The 23,069-nt window shown below is 40.3% G+C and overlaps 1 protein-coding gene across 1 annotated transcript in view; it reads left to right on the forward strand.

The window, feature by feature from the left end:
• Positions 1-23,069, forward strand: part of CDKL5 (cyclin-dependent kinase-like 5) — a 115,833-nt gene that overhangs the window by 81,215 nt on the left and 11,549 nt on the right. The window contains exons 9-14 of the mRNA XM_008579832.1: positions 216-296; positions 4,924-5,075; positions 11,499-12,465; positions 15,886-15,987; positions 16,271-16,376; positions 19,150-19,273. Coding sequence (XP_008578054.1) covers positions 216-296; positions 4,924-5,075; positions 11,499-12,465; positions 15,886-15,987; positions 16,271-16,376; positions 19,150-19,273 — 1,532 coding nt within the window. The remainder of the gene's footprint in view (positions 1-215; positions 297-4,923; positions 5,076-11,498; positions 12,466-15,885; positions 15,988-16,270; positions 16,377-19,149; positions 19,274-23,069) is intronic.

Here is a 23,069-nt window from a genome sequence, read left to right on the forward strand (position 1 = left end):
CTGTGAGTTTTTCTGTTATTTAACACCCAGTCCTATTAATCCGTACCTAAAATACATAGACTCCAAAAGTGATATACGAATATGAATTTGACTTGGACTGGCACTAGGGCAATAACTTCTGCTCATCTGCTCCCTTCTGCAACACTCACAGCACACGCACACACACACATATTCTTTCTCAAATGCTGACATTCCTGTCTTGTTGTTCTTAACAGTTCCCAGCTGTTAATCATCCTCAGTCACTGGAGAGAAGATACCTTGGAATTTTAAATAGTGTTTTACTTGACCTAATGAAGGTAGGACAAGTTGATGTTGTCTGTATAAAATGTCATTTGGTTTGTGGATTCTCTTGTGTCTACATGTAACCATAGCCTGCTTTTAAGAGTTAAATGTTTTGTTTGCCGATATATAATGGTGAATAATGGGGGACTGTGTCATGTTAAAAGGCATGAAATTTACTTAAAATTGCAACAGGATGTGGTATTTATTGTCACAGTCCATCCAGTCATGACCATGAGATCCCTAAATTACATTCCTGAAATGGACAGAGTAATAAAAACCTGTTAGCATGCAAGTGTTGCTCAGGCATAAGGTTTTAAAACAAATCTTAAAGTGAATGTTGAAAGATTCTACAATTTTTTTTTCTTTTGCATGGTATTTAAGGCCTCCCAGGCCTATACAGATTTGCTCAGTGAACCTAATTCTTCTCTTTTTCTAACTTGGCCTCTCCTCTCCCAGACAGATTGCTCTTTCTGGCTCTTCAGGCATCTCAGGATCACTGTTAACTTCTGTTACCTGAGTGTTCCTCCCTGTGTTAGCCCTCCTGTCTAGAAGTCTTCCTGCTCTGGACTACTAAAAACATTCTCAAATTTCTTTATTCAAGTTTCTCTTCCCCAGTTGGCAGGCAGACAGCCCCCTGAATAAGAACTGTTTTTCATATTTCTCTAGCTTTTGCTGCAGCCAGCTAGTGCATAAGCAAATGTTGGCTGCTTGTTAGTAGACCTTCAAAAAACACTTGTTAATGGATCGATTTTATTTTATGCTTATTTAGTCAACTGTCAAAATCAGTGGAGGTTATATTGTGCATAGAGCCTTTAAAAAGCATACTTAGCACAGTTGGAAATTGCTGAACAGCATTCTCAGAAGTTTGCTACGCTTTGAACTATGTTAATCTGTGTTCCGGGGAACACAGTATAAACAGGTGTGGTGGGGGAGGTGGGGTGTGGCATTTGAGAAAGGCCACATACCATATAACCTTTTATAGAGATTCACAATATTCATTAACCTGTAAAGGCTTTCAGAAATCCCACAGTAAAGAAGCATTTCTGTCTCACCCATTGTTTCCCAAATTTAATTAAATACTGAATACTGTTTTTTTATAAAACTTTAAAGCACTATTGTTTTGAACACAGATTGAGAAATGCTACCAAAAAAAGAACCTTCAAAGCCCTTTCAGTTTAATTAGACTTAAGTTATCCTTAAATCAGTTGGGTTTTGTCAAAACACTGTTTCAGGCAAGTCAATACTTATTGATCAGGGCCTTAATTATTTGGTAACTTTTAAAATGTAAATAGAATAAAGTAGGAAAATGGAATTAAATACAATTTCATGTTTTCTGCCTTTTGTCTTTTTTTAGATAAAAATACTTGAACTTTTTTGTTAAATCATTACCAAGTAAAATTACCAAGTATCAGCATGGTACTTGATTAAAAGCTAGCACAGATAAAAGTAGAAAGATAACCTGAGTCTTTCTGCACTTCTACCAGTTTGGAAGTTAAACATTCTAATTCTTATTCATTTAATATATTTACCATTAAGTTTCTTTAACATGGAGCAAATGCTTTTATTGAAGTAAATATTTTCTTTTTACACTCAGAAGGTGCACAAACTATGTCTACATCCCAGATAATTTTTATAATGTAAACATAGATGTGCAGCCCAACCCAGATAATGATAAAATTATTAACACCCCAGAACCCTCCTATGATCCCTCCCAGGCTTTACATCCTTGTCCCTCCCCACCCCCAGAAACCACAGTTCTGACTTTTATCACCAAAGATTAATAGTGCCCTGTTACTAATGAATGTTATATAAATTGAATCATTCTTTTTGTCTTTTAGCTATGTTTGAAAATGAATTTGAAAGATGAAAAACACCAATTATTCCTTCATGAAGAAATAGTCTCTTTGCCATTACCTAAAGCTGTCTTGATATTTTGTCTACATATAAGTACTTAAAATGGCCATTTCTTCCTGCATCTGTTCATATTAGCCATTTTAGTGGGGATACAGTTCACCAGAATTAACTCAAGTAACTCAAGCACCTAATAATTTTAAGAATAGTGACAATAATTATATTGGCTCTATTTTCATTTAAAAAAATTGATTATGTTGTTTTCCCCCCAAATACTGAATTTTAGAAACTATTTACTGGCTGGGTTTCATACTTTCCTCATAATGACTTCATCCTTTCAAGTAATTTGAAAATTAACAGCTGTGTTCATGAATATAAATATAGTTCTTTGTATGTACAGTAATTTCTACTGTTGATATCAAATAAAAGAGCACTAATACCAATACATATTTGGCTTCTGAAAAGTCATATGTCTCATACTTCTAATTTAAAAGACTGCTCAAGGGCCGACTTGCCTTTGTTTTTTAACTGGTGCCTTAGTTGAAACCATTTTGATGTTAAATGTTTTAACTGCTAGTGAGAACAAAATCATTTTATATACCTTTACAGTTTTTGTTCTATAAGAAGAAGAAAGAATTGAGATAATTTCAGAGTTGTGTCTGAATCAACATGAACGTAGATTTACTTGCATATGATCAGGGGCTTGGGTTTCAATAACCAGAATCTTTTGACCCAAAGTGAGTATTTCAGTATATGGTAGGATCAGAATTCAAATTTTCTGTGGTGCTAGGTTGAAGGTGGTTGTCTGAAGTTGAAGTCTGGCTTATTGGGAGTAGATCTAGGTTTGTTCTCACTGTTTAAAAGTCGGTCACAAAGAGATTAACTATGGGCAAAACCAATGAAAGTGAGCTGGAGATGTATTTGGGAATGCTGGAATTTTACCCTTCTTCCTTTCTCCGAGGGAGAATAGCGGTCACTCAAAGAGCAGATCTCAGTGTGCTCTGTTGTGTTAGGTTATGTAGGTAATGTTTCTTTATATATTTGCTTAATTTGTAAATAAAAATTAGTTTTAATAACGATTCACCTTTTAAAATCTTGTCCAGTTACTAATGAGATAAATAATATTGAAAGAAAACATTTTAGTTGTAAAGAATCTAATATGTGTAACATGAAACAAAGGGGTTAGTACCTTAATGAATAAAGAACACTTACAAATAAATAAGAATAGATGCAGAAATAGAAAAATAAGAAGAGATATAAGTAAGCAGTAAGCATATTAAAACATTCAACCTCATTAGTAATCAAAGATGTGAATTAAAACAGCTGTGAGATACCATTTTTTAAATATCTAATTTACAAGTACTAAAAAGAATGAGAATGCCTGTTGTTGATGTGGGTGCAGGAAGTTGGTGGACTCATACAATTGCTGAGAGGAGTATAATTTGAGACAACCTTCCAAGGGGGTAATTTGACAACACATGGAAGAGAATCCTTAAAATTTGCATACCTACCAGTTTCATCTTTAGGAGTGTATCCCATGAAAGGAATCATGGATATACACAAAGATTTGGGGTGTTCATCATAGCATTAGCTATAATAGTGAAAAACAGTTGCCATCTAAATGTTAAGCAGCACAAGGCTGGTTAAGTAAATCGTGGTATGTCCACATCACAAACTTCTGTATAATCATTAAAAAACATGTTGCCAGGTTATTCGTTGCCACATTGTTCATAATAATAAAAGAAGGGAAACAACCTGAATGTTTATTATTAGGGAATTGCTAAAAAAAAAAAAGACTAAGGTACCTCCATAAAGTTGAGGCTCTTTACCAATATGGAATAATCTCTTAAGATCTTATGTCAAGTGGAAAGAAAACTAAGTGCAGACAGTTGTGTGTATGCTACTTATTTGGGTAAAATAAAAGGAACAGATAGAGATAGGTATAGACTATCTATGGAAGGATGCACAAGAAACTGGTAACCTAGGCCGGCCCGTGGCTCACTTGGTAGAGTGCGGTGCTGATAACACCAAGGCCACGGGTTCGGATCCTATATAGGGATGGCCGGTTTGCTCACTGGCTGAGCGTGGTGCTGACAACACCAAGCCAAGGGTTAAGATCCCCTTACCGGTCATCTTTTTAAAAAACAAAAAAAAAAAAAAAGAAACTGGTAACCTAGGCCGGCCCGTGGCTCACTTGGTAGAGTGCGGTGCTGATAACACCAAGGCCACGGGTTCGGATCCTATATAGGGATGGCCGGTTTGCTCACTGGCTGAGCGTGGTGCTGACAACACCAAGCCAAGGGTTAAGATCCCCTTACCGGTCATCTTTTTAAAAAAAAAAAAAAAAAAAGAAACTGGTAACCTGGGCTGCCTCCAGAGAGGGGAACTGTGTATCTGGGGGACAGGAGAGAGATGAAGAATGTATATTCTTTCATGTGAATATATACTTATTAAAAATGTATTTTAAATGTTTAGATGATGCTGTAAAAATATTTTTGATTAGTAAGTAGAAAGTTCAGGATATAAAACTTATGTGTATAATATGAGCCAGATTTTATAAAAGAATAAATATTCAAAAAAGGGCTGGGAGGATCTACACCAAGAGGACAACAGTGGTGAGATTTTGGGTGATTTAGATAGTTGGTGTTTTTTTTTCCTTCCTGAACTGTGTTTGCTAAATACTCTGCAATGACCATGTATTTCTTTTATAAGGAAAAAAAAATAAGGTTTTTATTAGAATTTAATTTGACCTTGTACTGTTCTTTTCAATTCTAAACTTTATTTCCTAAGAATTTGCTGAAATTGGACCCAGCTGACAGATACTTGACAGAACAGTGTTTAAATCACCCTACATTTCAAACCCAGAGACTTTTGGATCGTTCCCCTTCAAGGTCAGCAAAAAGGAAACCTTACCATGTGGAAAGCAGCACATTGTCTAATAGGTAAATATTCCCTTTTAAGGAAATAGAGATGCAGTGTTGGTCTTACAAGTAGGTGGAGGAGGTGGCTGCTTAAATGATGCAATTAGAGAAAAGAAGGAGAGCCCTCTTTATTCAAAAATATCTTCTTTATGCTTATTACATGATTCAGAACCACAATTAAAGAGTTGTGTGGGTCTCAAAGACTTTTTCTTATCTTTAACAAGTATATTATGGAAACCTATGCATTCCCTGGGAAAGGTAGCATTGGGTTAGCAACTAAGGGTGTTTCTAGCTTCAAGAGCTAAAAGATTCTGTGTAAATGGGACCCAGGGGTGATGCCTGGGGGAAGAAGGATGGGTGAGGGCAAGGGGATTCCTGGAGGGAGGTGAGGATGCTAAGCACAGGTGGGTGGTAAGGTACCTAAGACAATCTTTGCCACTGAACCAAGTAGGTCTGGCAGGCTCTATAGAAGGGTCATGTGTTCTTGTTGCTCTTGCCTTTTAATCATTTAGTTAAATTAATTTTTCATGAAAAAATAGAAATAGTAAAGTCACTGATTAAAATGAATGCTTTTATTTTTTTAATTTTATTATTTTTTTAATTTTTATTGAATCATAATTGATTATACATATTTTGGGGGTTCAACATTGACATATGTTGATCAAATCAATATTACTTGCATTTATATTGTTACAAATCACATACTCTTTATGCCCCTTATCCAGTCTTTCCCCATCCCCCTCTTCCTCCCCCCACATTACCCTGGATTTCTTCTCTCCTTCTGACAGTTATATTGTTACAAATCACATACTCTTTATGCCCCTTATCCAGTCTTTCCCCATCCCCCTCTTCCTCCCCCCACATTACCCTGGATTTCTTCTCTCCTTCTGACAGAGTAATGGTTACTCTCTTGATTTGCTGCCTAGATGATCTGTCGAATCTGTGTTATCATAGAGCAGATGCTTCTTCTGTCTCTCTGCAATGGGCTTTGTGGAGGGAGACTTCCTCTTCCTTTCTTTGGTCTCTGCTGGTGACTCTCCTTGTATCAATGCACTCCAGTGGCTGGTAGAGCATCTGCACAGTGATTGTGGCATCTAGCCGCTTTCACAGCAGCCATGATTATTGTAGTGGCTGTCGTGGGCCACCCACATGGAGGTGATGTTTTTGGCGTGCTCCTTACCTAGTTGCTGGTGGCTCCCAGATCCATGCCTCAGGGCCCCAGGCGGGCCCTGTGGTGCTGGCAGTGTGCCTGGTTGTGAGCAGAGGGTCTGGTCTCCAGCTCCATGCCCCAGGACCCTGGGCAGGCCCCAGTGGGTACTCTTTTTCTTTCAGTTCTGTGTTGGATTATTTGCTGTTCCCACCACTTAAGCTCTGCGCTGGAACTAATTTGTTGTCCTTTGCTTACTTCTAAAGTAGGGGGACTTCCTGTGGGGCAAGTACTTGAGCTGTGTGGTTGAGCTGAATTGCTGCTTTGCTGCTGATTCCCTGCAGAAGGCTTTTTGTGCAGCACCAGTTTTAATGGTTGACTTTATAGGTACTTCCAGATTTAGTGAAATCTGCTGCACCTGGGTTGTGTAGAAACACTGGTCTGAGCCTGAGTCTTTTCATCAGACTGCACTCCATGCAATTCTGTATTCCTGACCAGTCTCCTCTGAGTGGTCCTACACTGATTGGGAGGTAGATCAGTTGTCCTTGCTGTGCCCCAGTGTTCTCCTGGTGGGACTGTCTCCCCCATCACCCATGCTCCAAACACTTTCCATGGGACAAGTTGTGCTCCAGCCCCTTGCAATGACTCACCAGCCTCTGAGTGGCTCCTTGGTCCTATGTGGGTCCATGGGAACCCTATCAGTGGTATTGCTGGCCTGGGGGCCACCAAGGCCCTCTTCTCCTCTGCTGCCTCTAAGCAACTCCATCTGAAGGGCACAGCTGCAGCTTTTGCCAGCTCCTGCTCCATGCGCTCAGCAGCTCCAGCCTGGAAGCGGCCAGAGTTTAAAACGGTCAGAGCAGTTTTTTCTTTTTCTTATCGTGGCTCACCTTCATGTACTTTGTAGGTCTCTCCTCCTCTTCACCTGAGCTCTAGCAGCCCCAGCCTGGCTGTCATTGCTTTTTAATAGTTGTAAATTAGTTGATTTGTGGGAGAAAGTGACGCTGGGACCGTCTATTTCGCCATCTTGACCAGAAGTCAAAATGGGTGCTTTTTAAATACGATTTTCCAGCATGATCTTTTAAAACACTGTTTCCTGAAAAACACACGCGCACGCGCGCACACACACACACGATTGGACCATACAATCAGGTTGTCTTTCCAGACCTGACATTCCCTGATCCTGTGGGCTGCATTTACAGGAGGACCATATTCTAGTCACAATGTCCCTGTCTTCCTTCATCTCCCAAGAAGCTGATCTTGTCATCTGGGGTCAGATTATGGGACATAGGAAATAGTTTATCTCATCTAATATTAGTAGAGAAATAGAAAACAATAATTCTTAATATGAAGCTTTTTGCATTTAAATCCCCCCCCTTCCCCACCTTCAGTCTTTCCTCCATATAGAACAATTGTTCTTAACAGATTAGAAATTTGAAATCTTAAAACCTGGAACTTTTTTAAAAAAGCAGTTTTTTTTTTTTTTAGCAGCTGGCAGTATGGGGATCTGAACCCTTGACCTTGATGTTATAACATAGGGCTCTAACCAACTGAGCTAACGAGCCAGCCCACTTGACCTGGAACTTTTTAGGTCTGGGAGAGCATTCATAAATTGGTGGTAACAATTTAGCCCATATTTGCTCTACTTAACTGAGAGAGCATGGCTATGTTTAGAGCTCTTTACTCTTCTTTAAAATGACTGGTTTCAGTTATTGTTCCCTCTCACATCTTATAGACCATTCTTAGCTCGCTTTGTTGTTTCCATGAGATTTTAGTACAACAAGTCAAGGAATAGTAGTCATCATTTGGTTGCTCCTTTGTATTTGGGAGGTTCAGATTATTTCTTTGTTTTCTCTGGGGTCATTCCCAGTTCAGGTGCTTTTGTCTTTCTTCTACCTTAATTGTCACTGGCTCCCCTAGCTTACATTTACAAAGAAAAATTGTCCCAATGTTATAAAGTTCAGTAGACTGATAAGTTTCTGATTTGTGTTGTGGTGATTCGTGGTGTAACCCGTACTGTGAAAGGGGGCTTGTGTATTTGTCTTCCAGTGATTCACTTGAGACAGTTCTTGGAGTTAATCCCTGGGGATCCAAGGCTGTCCTTAGGAAGCCTCTTTAGGGATCTGTTAAGGAGGATGTGTGTGGTGATGGTGTTTTCAGGCAGTACAGAGGATATGATTTGTATGGGTCTTTGAGGAGTCATCCCAAATCCCCTTTTGAAATAGACAGGAATAAAAATTAGAAATAAATAAAAATCTCTAGAGAATTTTATTTGCATTGACATCGTGTTGAATATATTAAAGAAAAAGTCCTAAATGGTTTCTGTAGGCATGATCTTACCTCATTTTTCATACATCTGAGGGCTTGCTCACCACATTGGTCTATGATCCATACTTACTCCATGGAAGCCCTTCTTATTAGGGACGCTAATTCTAGCTTGGCTCTCACCACAGACTGTGGTTCCCACAGGCTTCCCAGGACCATTTTGGAGATGCTCATAGCACCATATCACATTGGTTGTCACTTACACACTGCTGCCTTGTCTGTGGAGACACACATACTGTCACATCCCCTGTCTTCCACATTCTTTTCTCTATAGAACAGACAGCAGCCTCTCGCGTTCCTTAGCCTCTGCCTGTCTGCTTCAAGTGCTCCCGAGGTTCTGCTCACCTTGGACGTGGCATGATGGTGTTTCCGCTGCCCTCCACCACCACTCTCACTAGTCCTGCTTCGCCAGCCTTCCCTGTCAAAATGTAGCTTCATGCCTTTGATGTTTGCTTTTCAAACTTATTTTAACTAAATACATTAATCATCTATCTATCCTGCCAACCATTTAAGGAGGGTTTATATATAAAATCTTCTTAAGTGGTTGGCAGTTTAACAGATTCCTTACAGTTGTGTGTCAAAGAGATCTATGGAATTTTTGAAGCTGTTTTTTATTGTTGTGCTTTGGCAGAGCTCCAATCTCAGAATATTATGATGCCCTTTCTACATAGCAATTATGTGTGAAGCTCAGTGGTTTCCAATTAATCCCAAGACAGAAACGTTCAGAATAGCAGTTTAGGCTCTTTGTACATTAATGGAAAGCCTAAAGCTTTGACAAATGTTTCTACCTTAACTTTATAGCCTCCCTTTTCAGGTTAGAAATTGTATCTTGCATTGCTATGAATATGTTCTTCCTAAGATCAAGTGTAGGATTGTGCTAAACATCAGTAGTGTTTCTAAGACTTCCCAAAGCTCTTGCAGCTATCTTTGCTATTCTCTATCCCCTTCTGGTCCTCTTTTGAGTTTAGGACATTTCCCAATGTCTGCCATTTGTTATCTCTGCCATTACTACCTGTAGGCATGAAGGGGAAAGGGGAATAAATAGGGTTCTGAGAGTTCAGGGAGACCTCAGCAGGAAGAGCCACCTCGTGGAAGCTGTCGTCTGGAGGGACACAGCTACGATCTGAATCGGTGCCGATGCCAGGAAGGAGCAGGGAAGACATCCCCCAGCCTCTTTCTTTCTCCTCTTGTCCTGTGATGCTTTCCACTGCGAACCCCAACCGGAAGGAAGCTGGCTAGGGAGCCTGGGGGATGCGGTCTGCAGGGTTGGGCTCCTCAAGCCCAGGACCAGGCAGAGATGGGTGGAGAATGGGTTGGGCAAATGGAGAATAACCAACACACTCAGTCTAATCTATTTGGGAGTGAGACTGTCTGTCATTGTTTGCGTTTTTGAAAAGTTGCTGAGATATTTTAGTTACCACAACTCTAATTGTTTAAAATCTGATGCCTTTAGAATACAGGAATTCTATTGATCTGGGGATAGACTCTGTTGACATCATTTAACAAAAAGTGAAACCTAGCCTTTTCCTTTCTTTATAATTTCTTTCTGGGTCTGGGGTTTGCCATTTAGTTAGCTCATATTTAATTGTCCTTATTTAAAGCCAGGATTCTTATGACTTAACTGGGAGAGATCAATGAGTGCATTTAGGAGACGAGGCCCTTCCACACTGGTACAGGTTTGCTTGATACCAGGTATTTTTGGACACACAGGTAGTTTTCTGGCAGAGATTACTGTCTGAAGGGTAGGATAGGAAAAACGGCCTTTACATTATTTGATGCCTGTGCATGCAGATTCTCACAGGGAAAGTGGAAATCGTGGTTTCACAGCTTGCCATTCTATATGAAAAAAAAGTGACTTTTCTTCCAAATTAGTGTGTGATTAGAACAAAACTCCCAAATCAAACCATATTTAGCAATAGCAATATTTGCAGCAAAATTTTCTGAATGCATTTCGAAAAAGGAATTTTGTAAATCATTATTGATTTTTAAGAATTCTAACCTATCCTAAGCTACAGTTTGGTCCTTTCAATAGTTACAGTAGAACAAACTGACCTTGCTATGGCATCAGTTTCAACTTTCAAGTAGAGGTTTTCCTTTGGATTTATATTTTGTACTTTAAACCAAGTAGAAAATGAAGCTTTAAGTCCTAAAGAAGGCCTCAGTCAGTTTGGAATAATGAAGTGTGAAATGAAGAAGAGAATAAATTGTGTTGTTTGAAGAGAAATTAACTCAGATCCCTGTGATCCAGTCCAGTATAGGAATCCTGTTTAGTGTACATGGAGGGATCTGGAGAGTTCAGTGATGCGTTCCTATTCAGTGTATGGAAATATCTGAAAAGCCCCAACTAATTGCCAGTTCTCTAAAATATAAACAGTGATCATTATGTTTTCCAACGGACCTCACCCAACAGATTACATTTCTTTTTAGAGTATCATTTTCTTTTATTGAATATATTGCTAGAAATTGCATTCATTGACAATACAGGCTAAGGATAAAAGAGACAGTGGTATTTGTATGTGTGTGCTATGTGTGTGTATCTCTGAGGCAGGGTATAAGTTTTACAAGGAAAAATGAAGTTCAAGGAACATAGTTATCTTCAAGTCTAAATGTTGTCTTTTGTATTCAAGCACACAAACAAGTTGTAAAGAACTTGTCTATAGCTCAGCTCTCTTCATAGCAGGCGTTCTATAACAAACACTCATATGAGTACCAACATAGCAAAAACATATTTTTAACCAGATTATCAGTTAGAAGCTGTTGACAGTCCGTTAGCCCAGGCAGAGTGACTTGGTCTAAGAAATTTAATTCTTGATAGGTTATTTGTTATTGGTAGACACATGTTTGAGAGAGTTAATGTTTTTAGTCTTTGAGGTATTTCAAGTATGTGTTCTTTTTTCTTTTTTTCTTTTTTTAACATGATACTTTTTGTGGGTTTGCTATTGAGGGAAACTAATATACTTCTGTTTTTAACATAGAAGCCAAGCCAGCAAAAGTGCTGCTTTGCAGTCTCACCACAGATCTAACAGCAAGGACATCCAGAACCTAAGTGTGGTTCTGCCCCGGGCTGAAGAAGGTCTTCCTGCCAACGAAAGCTTCCTAAATGGAAACCTTGCCGGAGCTACTCTTAGTCCGATGCACACCAAAACCTACCAAGCAAGCACCCAGCCTGGGTCTACCAGCAAAGATCTCACCAACAACAACATACCACACCTTCTTAGCCCAAAAGAAACCAAGTCAAAAACAGAGTTCGACTTTAATATAGACCCAAAGCCTTCGGAAGGCCCGGGCACGAAGTATCTGAAGTCAAGCAGCAGGTCTCAGCAGAACCGGCACTCATTCATGGAAAGCTCTCAGAGCAAAGCCGGTACGCTGCAGCCTGGTGAAAAGCAGAGTCGGCATAGCTATATTGACACCATTCCCCAGTCCTCCAGGAGTCCCTCCTACAGGACCAAGGCCAAAAGCCATGGGGCACTGAGTGACTCCAAGTCTGTGAGCAACCTTTCCGAAGCCAGGGCCCAAATCGCAGAGTCCAATACCAGTAGGTACTTCCCATCCAGCTGCCTGGACTTGAACTCTCCCACCAGCCCAACCCCCACCAGGCACAGTGACACAAGAACTTTGCTCAGCCCTTCAGGGAGAAATAACCGAAGTGAGGGCACTCTGGACTCACGCCGAACCACAACCAGGCATTCTAAAACGATGGAGGAGTTAAAGCTGCCCGAACACATGGACAGCAGCCATTCCCACTCGCTGTCTGCACCTCATGAATCCTTTTCTTATGGGCTGGGCTACACCAGCCCCTTCTCCTCACAGCAGCGTCCTCATAGGCATTCCATGTATGTGACCCGGGACAAAGTGAGAGCCAAAGGCTTGGACGGAAACTTGAGCCTAGGGCAAGGGATGGCGGCCAGAGCCAACAGCCTGCAACTGTTATCACCCCAGGTACAGCTCAGCACCTTGACTGGATCTGGTGGCTCGGCAGGGGAAGGTGGCACAAAGGATGTGAGGAGGGTCGCCTGTGGTTTTCCCTGCTGCAGGGGGTTGTCCTCTCTTGCTAGGATGAAGTTAGGGAGCAGTACTTGGACTAATCTGTGTTTTAAAAAAAAAAAGTAGTTTAATTATTTAAATCAACCATGGAGTACTCAAAAGAACTTGCAAGTTGGTTTTTAGTAATGATTCCTTTCTTAAATGTTGCTTTCTGGCATAGTTTGTTGAGAGAATCCTATTTTGATTTATTACAGAATTCATCAGCTTTGTGGGTATTAGTTTTATCAAAATTCGTTGAATTCGTGGGTATTTTCTCTAATCCCTCCAAACCACATTTGCTTAAATCAAACCTTTTTGCTAAAACCTTACTCAGTATTTTAACTGAATTTAAAATTTAAATTTATGCAGAACTATAGATAAATTTAACTTCAGGCCAGGATAAATGTTAATTTTTAGTCTTTTGGATTGTTTTTAAATCATAAGGCAGTATTTTTGACATAATGCTTCCTCCATCTTGCTGATCATTAAACTCTAGAACTGACACTAACCTGCTTAAAAGAAGTAGCATTCTTACAATAGAACACATTTTTTAAGTAATGTTGTCTTGATTTCATGCATAAAGTCTGGCACAGAATAAGTGTCTAACAAATTTTAGTTATTGCTGCTGCTTCTGTGATGGTGGGGCTTTTATTTAGACATTGAACACCTTCTCTGCTGGGTGTTCTCAGGCACTCAGAAGAGTCTAAGATGGGGTTCTTGCCCTTGACAAACTTATCTTCTCTCAAGGAAGATTAAATTATACATGATGACAATGAAATGATTAAGACCGAAGTGAATATGGCCCTGGCTATAAATAGGAGTTGAGAATGAGGAGAGATCATTCTGAGCAGGAGCAGTTAGAAATGGCTTCAGGAAGCAACTAAAGGTCTTGCTCTGGGCTAAGATGTATAGACAAGCTCTGAGTGGCTAAAGAGGGAAGACATGTTTGGGCATGTCCTGAGCTAAGCACCATGAGAGGCTCTAGTTAGAAAGATGAAAATGATAGGGTCCCTGTCCTTTTGGAGTGTATGGGCAGGCAGAGGACACTTGCCAACGGATAGGGCATTCTGACACCGAGGTTGCATTCTGGCAGCTGTGCTACAGGCAGGTATGTCTGCCGAAAAGAGAGAGGGGAGTGTGACAGTCCAGGCAGGGGGTCATGGGAGGCTCCCAGAGGAGGTGGCATCTGAGCAGAGACTTCCAGGAGGGAAGAAAGTGATAATGACATCAGGAAAGAGTCTTGAAGGGAAAGAAGAAAAGAGCATTGCAGGAGAAGGAGGGGAATAGAGACATTAAATAGCGCGGTGTGCTTCAGGGGTTGCAACTTGTTCCACGTTGCTGGAGAGAAAAATGCAAGATTTGGAGTGGCTTTTACAGTAATCTAAGCACAGGTGAGGAGAGTATGTTCGGGATTAAATCAGTGATGGTGGGAAAACAGAGAGTGGGTCTTAAAGACCCCTCAGAAGTAGGAACAGCAGGATTTGTGAATTGAAGGATTGAATATAGGAAAAAGGAAGACTTCCAGCTTTCTTTTCTAGGAGCTTCTTTTTGGAGTGGAAAAGAGGAGTTTTGAGGTCACCTCATTCAACTCCTTCACTTCACAGATGGGCATGCTGAGGCTCAGAGAGGTTTACCCAGCTAGGGGTGGAGCTGGGATCAGGAGGCAGGCTCCAGGTCTCGAAGCCAGCACTCCTTCCACTGTGTCATGCTGATATGTCGAGTTTGAAGTGATCATGGGCCTCTAAGCAGGGGTGTGCCCTGAGAGGCTGAAAAGACAGACTAGTGCCCAGCTGACTAGAAAGGGCGGGAGGTGCACATTTGCAAAGGCTACGAGTGGAGTCAGAGGAATGGTCAGAGGAGCTCCTGAGGAGTCACTGTAGAGAACAGAGAACGTCTAGAGCCTAGAAACTTCTCTAGAGCCTGGCAGCTGCCCATAGATGGGAGATGGAAGTCAAGACCAGGCAAAGTATGCTAGCATTAAGCAAAGTGTAAAGCAGAGAAAAGAAAAACCAAAAACTGCTTAATTTAGAGAAAGGGCAAATGACTAGCTCTCTGAGAATTCTAGAAAAAGGATTCTTGTGAAAATGGTGGTTGTAAGCTAATTATAAACAATTGCTGTGGACTAAGCACAGATCCGACTATTAGTGAAGTTGAAGTCCAGTTCAGGAGGTACAGGGCCAAGCTGCAAGAAAGTACAAGTTTGAAGGCACAAAGATAGCAGAAGGCTTGAAAAGTAACTAAAACTGTGAGTAAATCATGGGAATCACTTTCATGCAAACTATTGTGGCCACCTTCAAAAGCATGGGGACTCTTACTGAGTTTAGGTTAGATGTCAATAGTTTGTTTTCTAAAATACTTTTCTAGAGGCCTTTGTAAACAATACAGGCAGTAAAAGTCAAATGAGATCTTGTCACGAAGTAGAAGAAAGGATATATTGGATGAATTCTTGCCGAGAATACATTTGGGGAGCAAGGGAAAGGAAGAATCACAGTTTAAATTTTAAATAAAATGTTTTTGATATATCATGTAGGCTGGAGGTAATACTCTTTCTGTGCATAATATGCAGGTACGCAATGCAGCTGACTCTTCCTAATGACTTGGTAATTTTGTTCCTTAATCTTTTTTTCCAAGGGTAGAAAACGCTTACATTTTTCCCTTCAGTGAACACCAGTGTGGACCGAGTGCTGTTCTTATCTTGTGAGTCACTTCCTTGAGAGAGGGAGTGGTGGCATCTCCGGAGATGAGTACTGTCATGATTATGGTTTAGAAAGTACGTGGAACGTGAGTGCTGTCATCTGAGAGAAGATGAGGAAGAGAACTTAAGCACGTCAACTATTGTAGTTAGGGAATTTTAAGACAAAAATTAAGAGGACTTATTCTATTCCTTGATACATTAAAAAAACATTTGTTTTCATCTGAATCTACCATATGAGTCCTTCATGAAAAACAATTTTGGATCTGTACAATTCTTTTTGGAGAATTCTGCCTAAAATCTGCTAGAGAAATTTTGGATTAACTAATAGAATCTCTAATCAGAGTGCTGCTCAGAAGCATGACTGTCTAGATATTGGAAAGATAATTTTTTTGCTTTCAATAATTAATTGAACTATTTTCAGATAGTTCTACTTGCCTTAACTTTAATGAGAATTTCACTTCCCATCTCTATTAAGTTTGACTTACTTTACATTCATCAGATGATTCACTCTTTTGTATTTTAGCCAACTAACATTTTTTATTTTAGCTGGTTAAGGCACTAGTATATCAAATAAAGGTCATCATGATTTTCATCCCTAGGAACAGGATGCTCTTATAAATCCTTTTGAATTTGACTTCCAGCCTGGAGAACAGCTCCCTCCAGAGATGACTGTGGCAAGATCATCCGTTAAAGAGTCCTCCAGAGAAGGCACCTCTTCATTCCATACTCGTCAGAAGTCTGAGGTCTGAGTTCTTCAGAGTTGCTACATTTTACAATAAAATATGTCTGTAAAGATTGTTCATTCTGCATCAATACAGCCTAACCTTTAACATTTATTCATATCCAGTCTCCTACAAATAAGTTGAACTGGCTTATAAAATAAGTAGTTTTCCTCATGCCATGATCTTGAATTTTCTTTTAAACAGATCATTGAGTAAATTATACGATTAGGCAGGGTTCTAAATTTGTAGGCGACATTGTCATCAATGTAGGGTTTAACTTTTATAAATTTTTTTACTGCTTTAGAGTGGTGTGTATCATGACCCACACTCTGATGACGGCACAGCCCCGAAAGAAAACAGACATCTGTACAATGATCCTGTTCCAAGGAGAGTTGGTAGCTTTTACAGAGGTAAGCGTGCCCCTAGCAGCCACCAGGGTCCAGTCTCCTCTCTCCCTTACGACATGTTCACTGCCTTGCCTGACTTCAGACCAGCAACATTCTTACCTATGCTGTCACCTTCCAGCAGTTCTCCCTGCCTCCAATCTCACTGTCTTAGTTCAGGCCCTCCTGGCTTCTGACTTGGTCTCTCCGCCTAGCCACTTAACTGTTCTCCCTGTCCCCAAGGTACCCATTAAAAGTCACTGGAATGATCCTTCTGAAGCTGTGTTCTGACAGTACCACTCATTCATTCAATTAAGTCATATTTGTCAATGTCACCTGTGTGCCTGGCACTGTTCTAGCTTGGAACATGTCAGAGAACAAGACAGCCAAAGATCTCCACCCTCACAGAGCTCACATTCTCGGGAGGACAGGTGGGCAGTAAACATAATAATTACATTGAGCAATAAAAGGTAATAAGTGCTACCGGGAAAAAAAATAGAGCTAGGCAACCCATTGCCTGCCACCGCCCAATCCCCTATCTCTCACCTGGTGAGAGTCCTTTGGTGGCTTCCCATTGGTATCAGGACAAAATCTGAATTCCTTGAGATGACGTTCCAGACTTTCCATGTCTGGCCTTTGCCATTCTCTCCGGTTGCCCCTTCCCCCAGCTTCTCTGGAGCCCAGCCTGTGGAATTTGCATAGGCCCTGCCCTCCTCTGGCCTGAAATGCACTCCTCTCCCTGCTGGGACAGCTTGCTTTTGTTCCTTTCTTTAAGGTCCTCTATAGTGTGATGTCTTTCCTGCCCACCCCAAACAAAGTGAAGCATTTCCTTCTCTGTTCCACCTGTGGTACCTTGTCTTATAAAACACAGACCACATCACACTGATTCTTTGTATGCATTTCTCTCTCACAGGTTGTGAGCCCCTCAAAGATACTGAGTTCTCTCCATCTTTTCTGCTTTTTACATTGAGTAGCACAGTGCCTGGCACAATTTCATAAATATTTGTTAATTGAATTAAAGAAAAGGCTCGAGAGTACTTGCACAACCTTGATATTTATTTGACAACTAAAACAGATGCTTTTGGGGTCATATGAACTTAAGAAACATTGATAGGGAAAGATAATCCCTTTGCAGAACTATGTAATGATAGACTGTAAAGCCCTCGGATATCCCAGCTCCCTAGGTGGGGAAATGGCAGTAAGCCCACAGGGCAGGAACTGGGTCCTGGGTCGGCTCACAAAACCTTCAAGCGTCACCACAGCCTCCCACACCCACGTTGCCTGACTTCTCACTCTTTCTGTGGTTTTAGGAGGACAGATTGGAAAGGGACAGGAATTGGGGGGGAGGGCGACATGAAGAACTGCTTGGTTATTTTAGTTAGGAAGCCAAGCTAAGTAAATGCATAGAAGTATTTATTCGGTACTCAATGTATATTGAATGATTAGGCTTACTCTGTTCCCTCCCAGCCCCACCTTTGGAAAAAGCATAAAGCACTGAATGTGCCTTTTAATGCATTTTTTTTTTCTGATACCATGATTACTTTAGAATCTTATGGGGCTAAACTTTTAATTCAGGTTAAAGTCAATTAAAATAAAATATTAACAGTGCACGTGAGCAAAAGCCTTTTCTTCTATCAGTGTAAAGTTTTACTTTCAAAATGCACCACACATGTTATATACTTTAATATAAGATGTTAGTGGAGTTTTAAATTAATTAGTCTTTGACCTCTGGAAACAGTTTTATTTTGATTGCAAATGAATTAAATTGGTTAATGTTGGAGACATACCTCATTTGTCTACCTCGATCCACTTCAGGGTTTGGCAGGTAGAGTATTTTAATTTTAAAAACTTCAGAAATAGAAGGAAAAGATGTAACTAGATGAAACATCTGGAGACATCTGTCACTTCAGTGATACTACTAAATCCTAGAAGATTTAGTGGATGGGTTTCCAGAATACTTACCATTTTCATTCCTATTGGTCAAGAGTCACATGAAATGGTGTCATTTATCTTGATGTACAGCATATTCCTTTTGCAGTGAAATTTGCATTGTATTTTGATTTGTGGCCAAATTCAAAAATCGACAGGAAAAGTTAGTAAACCCTCCCCCCAAAGCAGAAAGGTGTTTACTCACATACATTATAGTTTAACTTTGTTCGTTCTTAAATTGAGAATTTAGACAAAAGTAACATTTTGTGCAAATAACCAAATTTGTTTGTAATTTAGTTTAAAAATATATGAGTGACGCTGCCTCCCAAGTGTCAAGGCTTAAACTGTGGTTTGTTCAATCCAGCACACATGCAAGGGTACTTCAAAAAGTTTATGGAAAGATTTGTATTATCTTTTCATTCTATTTTTCCACAAATTTTTTTGTGTACCTTCATATTGTTAAGAATGTCTTCAGACTAAGAACAGATTTGGCACAGTTGACTATGATAGGAAAGCCTTAACTTCAAAGAATGTCAAAACTGTGACAGGGGCTCGGGGGGATGGGGCTGTGATATTCATACTTTAAAACATCCTACAATGTTCTTCAATTTACCAGCGGACAGGTCAGTTTCCTATTTTGAATACATGTTGCCCAGTATTAACTGACCCTTGCAGGTTAATGTTACAGCAGTGGGGGAGGGAGAATGTTCCTTGGAATGCCCCAACCTTTGGAAAACAGAAAAGCTCTGTTAAGAGCTGATGAAGATTTTTATGTATTTATCCATTTTATTTGTGTTAGAAAAAATGCAATAGAATAACATGAGAACTGCTTTGACCAAAAGAGTACATCAGTGACCTTTTCTTTATTCAGTGCCATCTCCACGTCCAGACAACTCTTTCCATGAAAATAATGTGTCAGCCCGAGTTTCTTCCCTACCATCAGAGAGCGGTTCTGGAACCAACCACTCAAAAAGACAGCCAGCATTCGATCCATGGTGAGTATTTGGTTTGTTTTTACTCTTCTTTTTTCTAATCGTAGATCTGAGAGTTAAAAGAAAGTGTGCATAACCTTTTCAGCATTCTCTCTAGGCTTTTCTTTCTCAAGAGAGATTGTTGGATAAGGAAAATATGATTTGTCATTATTTGTAAGTTTTGAGTTTTTTTCAGGTTCAGCATTTATATTAAATATCATGTAAAAGAAAAAAATTTCCTGGATCAACAAATACCTGATAAGTCTTCCACTGCATTCTTCTGACATGAATTATGGCTTTTGCAGTCTTTGTCATTGAAACACATACAGACACTTTGCTTAGCACTTCCTATGCACTGTCTCAGTCAGTTCTCACAATCGCCCTTTGAAGTAGGGGTTACTTCCATTCTACACATGAGGAAACTGAGGCTTAGAAAAGCTGAGGAACTTGTCTGGTGCTGGACAGTCAGTAGCACGGAGGAGAAAGCCAAGATTCAGGCCTCAGTGGGTCCACACACAGCTCGTGGTTTTCAACGCTTATGTCACCATACAAGCATAATGGTGGTAGTCACAAGTTCAAATGATGTGACAGTTTTTCTTATCCTTTTATCTTTTTGTGTCCTACGTAATAAAAATTTAGGGAGAGAATTACAATGTATATCGAGTTCTCTTAGCAGATCTGTCTGGGGAGTCAGTACTTTTTTTTAAATAATAATAATGTAGACTTTTTATTCTCGGCTGCCCAGAAAGACTGCCCAGAATCTAGCTATGAGGGGTGTTTATATGTACATCATAGAAGTTTACTAATTCTCCACCAAGAGAAAAAGATAGAAAAAAGAAAAAGAGAAAAAGACATCACTGTAACACACTGAACTTAGAAGAAGACCATTCTGTCAGAAAGTCCGTCTCTGGTGTTTGTTGCCAGAAGTAACGGAAGAATTCGATGTCAGTACTTCTGACCCTATGTGGTTTCACAATTTGGATTCTGTTGGCAGGGTTATAATCAAGGTTTCAGTGCCCTGTGGTGAAAATTACTTTATTCTTAAAACAATAATAAAAAACATATTTAAAGCTGTAAAAACACTTTTTCTATAAAAGCACACTTTACATCCATTGCCTTATTTATAAAATGAGACAGTCTTAACATTAGTGACTGAAACTTTAGACTTTAGAAATAGGATATCTTGATTGACATCAACTTCTAGCCATGTGACTTTAACCTCTCTGTCCCTCGGTTTCCTCAACTGTAAAATAGGGCTACGAATAGCACCTCCCTCATCGGGTTCTTGTGATAATTACATGAGGTAGTACATAAAAAGCACCTGGAACAGTGCCTGGCACCCTAAGGGTTTGTTAATGTTAGTGACTGTAGTTAGCACTAATGTCTCCAACTTCAGTATGACTTGTCAGGTGTTTCCCCTCCGCTTAATGTAGCTGATCAACTTTGGCATGTTCTTCCTCCATGTCACTCTTTTATGTTCACTAGAATGTGGAAAAGATCTAGTATGCATTGACCTGAGAGCACAGGTGCAACTTCTTTTAGTTACCGGTGTTGCCCATTTTCAGGTGTGGCTTTGAAAAGCCATGAGAATAGTGTCTAAATTGTGAGAACACAGAAGAACAGAAGGAATTGGTTTTCTTATAGTCATTGCATAATGAAGTGGTGATGGTTTAAAAGAACATCAAGTACAGATTACCATAGTCCTACGAAAGTTAGGTAAATCAGATAAAAATTGAATCCAAATGTAAAATAGGCAGTAAGTAAGGTGCTGTTCCTGTCTTTTTGATGGTCAGTTTCAGTAGAACTGGTTCAGACATGGATATGTGTAGAAACCTGAAAACAGTTGCTTTAAACCAAATCAGAGGCACAATTGGGACATTGAACTTTAGCCATGTCTTCATCAGGTCATCCCTACTCTAGTATTGCTGTTACGAGCCTTGAGAGAGTTCCAGAATTATCAGTGATGAAGTGGCTCTACTCTTTTGCTCTCACTACCCCTCAAGGTAATGCTGCTGTAACACTTCTTCATGCAGCATGTATAACTTAGTGTAAGTCATTAATTAAACTTGACTCATCTTGATATTTTTTCTTTAACATGATCTCTGATTGGTTCACCATATTCTTTATATTTGAGAGAAATGCACATTTGGTAGCTGTTACAAAAACATAAAAGAGACTTGTTATGATAATGTAGAGAATTGCTGTTCCTAAGTTATCACTTACCTAAGGGCAGTCTATTTCTTCTTGATATTAGTACTTTAAGTTTCTTTTGGGAGGAAGATATTTGTACAGTGTACACATTTCTTGCAATGGAGAAATCAAGCTACAATGTCATATTTTAAAGTGATGAATAGATAATGTACTGTAATATCCAGAGCTGTTATGCTGGCCATCTCCGCTATCTAGAACCCACTTAAGAACTGGGAGATAGGCCAAAATATCTCAGAACAAGAAAAGAAGAGTTAATGCCGTCAGCTCCATCATCTTCACTAATAAGATAATACCTCAACCCTCACTCGGGCCCTGTTTCTTCTATGTCCAGTTTTGGCAGTTAGCACTGAGGTTATCAGGCTAAGAAATGTTCCAGGTAATAATACAGTGCAGAGGGGGAATGATCCCAAGCAGTAGCTGTGGAGAGAAGCATGTGTTTCTCTCTTCTCAGGCCCCCAGCAGGAAAATCATACAGATCATAGATATCCACATAGAGTGTATATTTATGAAATAGGCAGCTCTCACTTTGCTTGAAAAGACATCAAAGTATATAAATACATTTAGAAAGACCGCCGTCTGGGCCGGCCTGGTGGCGCACTGGATAGTGCGCCACTTGGGAAGCACGGCGGCGCTCCCGCCCGAGGGTTCGGATCCCACATACAGACCGGTTCCCGCTCGCTGGCTGAGCGAGGCGCGGGAGCAACACCGGGGGTTGCGATCCCATTGCCGGTCCCCTGTCCGGTACGGGGGCAACACTGAGGGTTGCGATCCGTTGCCGGACATGGAAAAAGACAAAAGACAAAAAAAAAAAAAAGAAAGAAAGACCGCCGTCAAAATTGGGTTAGAAATTGACACTTAAACAGTAAGCCAAATTAATGAGAAATCCCACTAGTTAAGATAAAGAATTGCTGTAACTTGCGTAATCCCCATTTTTTTCTTATAAAGTTATGAATATGTTGGTGTCCAGTATTGCTTGTCACCATAACTCAATTACTCCTGCAGAACTTTTCACTCACTTTCTCTTACACACGAGCTGACCACCCAGACACAGTGCCAGGGGAGGGGAGGTGGCAGGGAAAGTGGCACAGAGGACTGCCCTTCACCTCTCCAACTTACCTTCCACGCTACTGCCAGAGGGATTGCACTAGAGCCCCCTAAGTGTGACCCTGTCGTGTCCTCATTCCCTAGCTGTCAAATCTCTGGCTGTCGTGTGTCGTCCCCACCCCCATGAGTATGTGAGCAGCTTGAGTGCAGTCAGACTCCTTGTTCTCTTTCTCTCTGTATCTTCAACACCTAACACAGGGTTTGGCACATAGAAAGTACTCAGTAAATATTGGTTGACTTTGATGAAGTCAGCTTTAATCCTTCCTTCATGTAGGTGAGTCTTTGGAATTCTCTTTCCTCTTGATCCCTCATGGAAATAGTTGTCACATTAGAAAACGTCGGAGTACCATGACTGTGCAGAAAGGCGCCTGTTTTTGTCCCATCCCCCTCCTCTCGTACAGTTTGGATGGGATAATGAGCCAGGTGACGGGTGATCCTACTCAAAGTTCTATCCACGAGACTTATGTGAACCCCACGCTTAGGCTTCTCCTGCACTGCCCCTCTT

The sequence above is a fragment of the Galeopterus variegatus genome, unplaced genomic scaffold (genome assembly GCF_000696425.1).
Source record: "Galeopterus variegatus unplaced genomic scaffold, G_variegatus-3.0.2 Scaffold82, whole genome shotgun sequence".
NCBI classification, from domain to species: domain Eukaryota; kingdom Metazoa; phylum Chordata; class Mammalia; order Dermoptera; family Cynocephalidae; genus Galeopterus; species Galeopterus variegatus.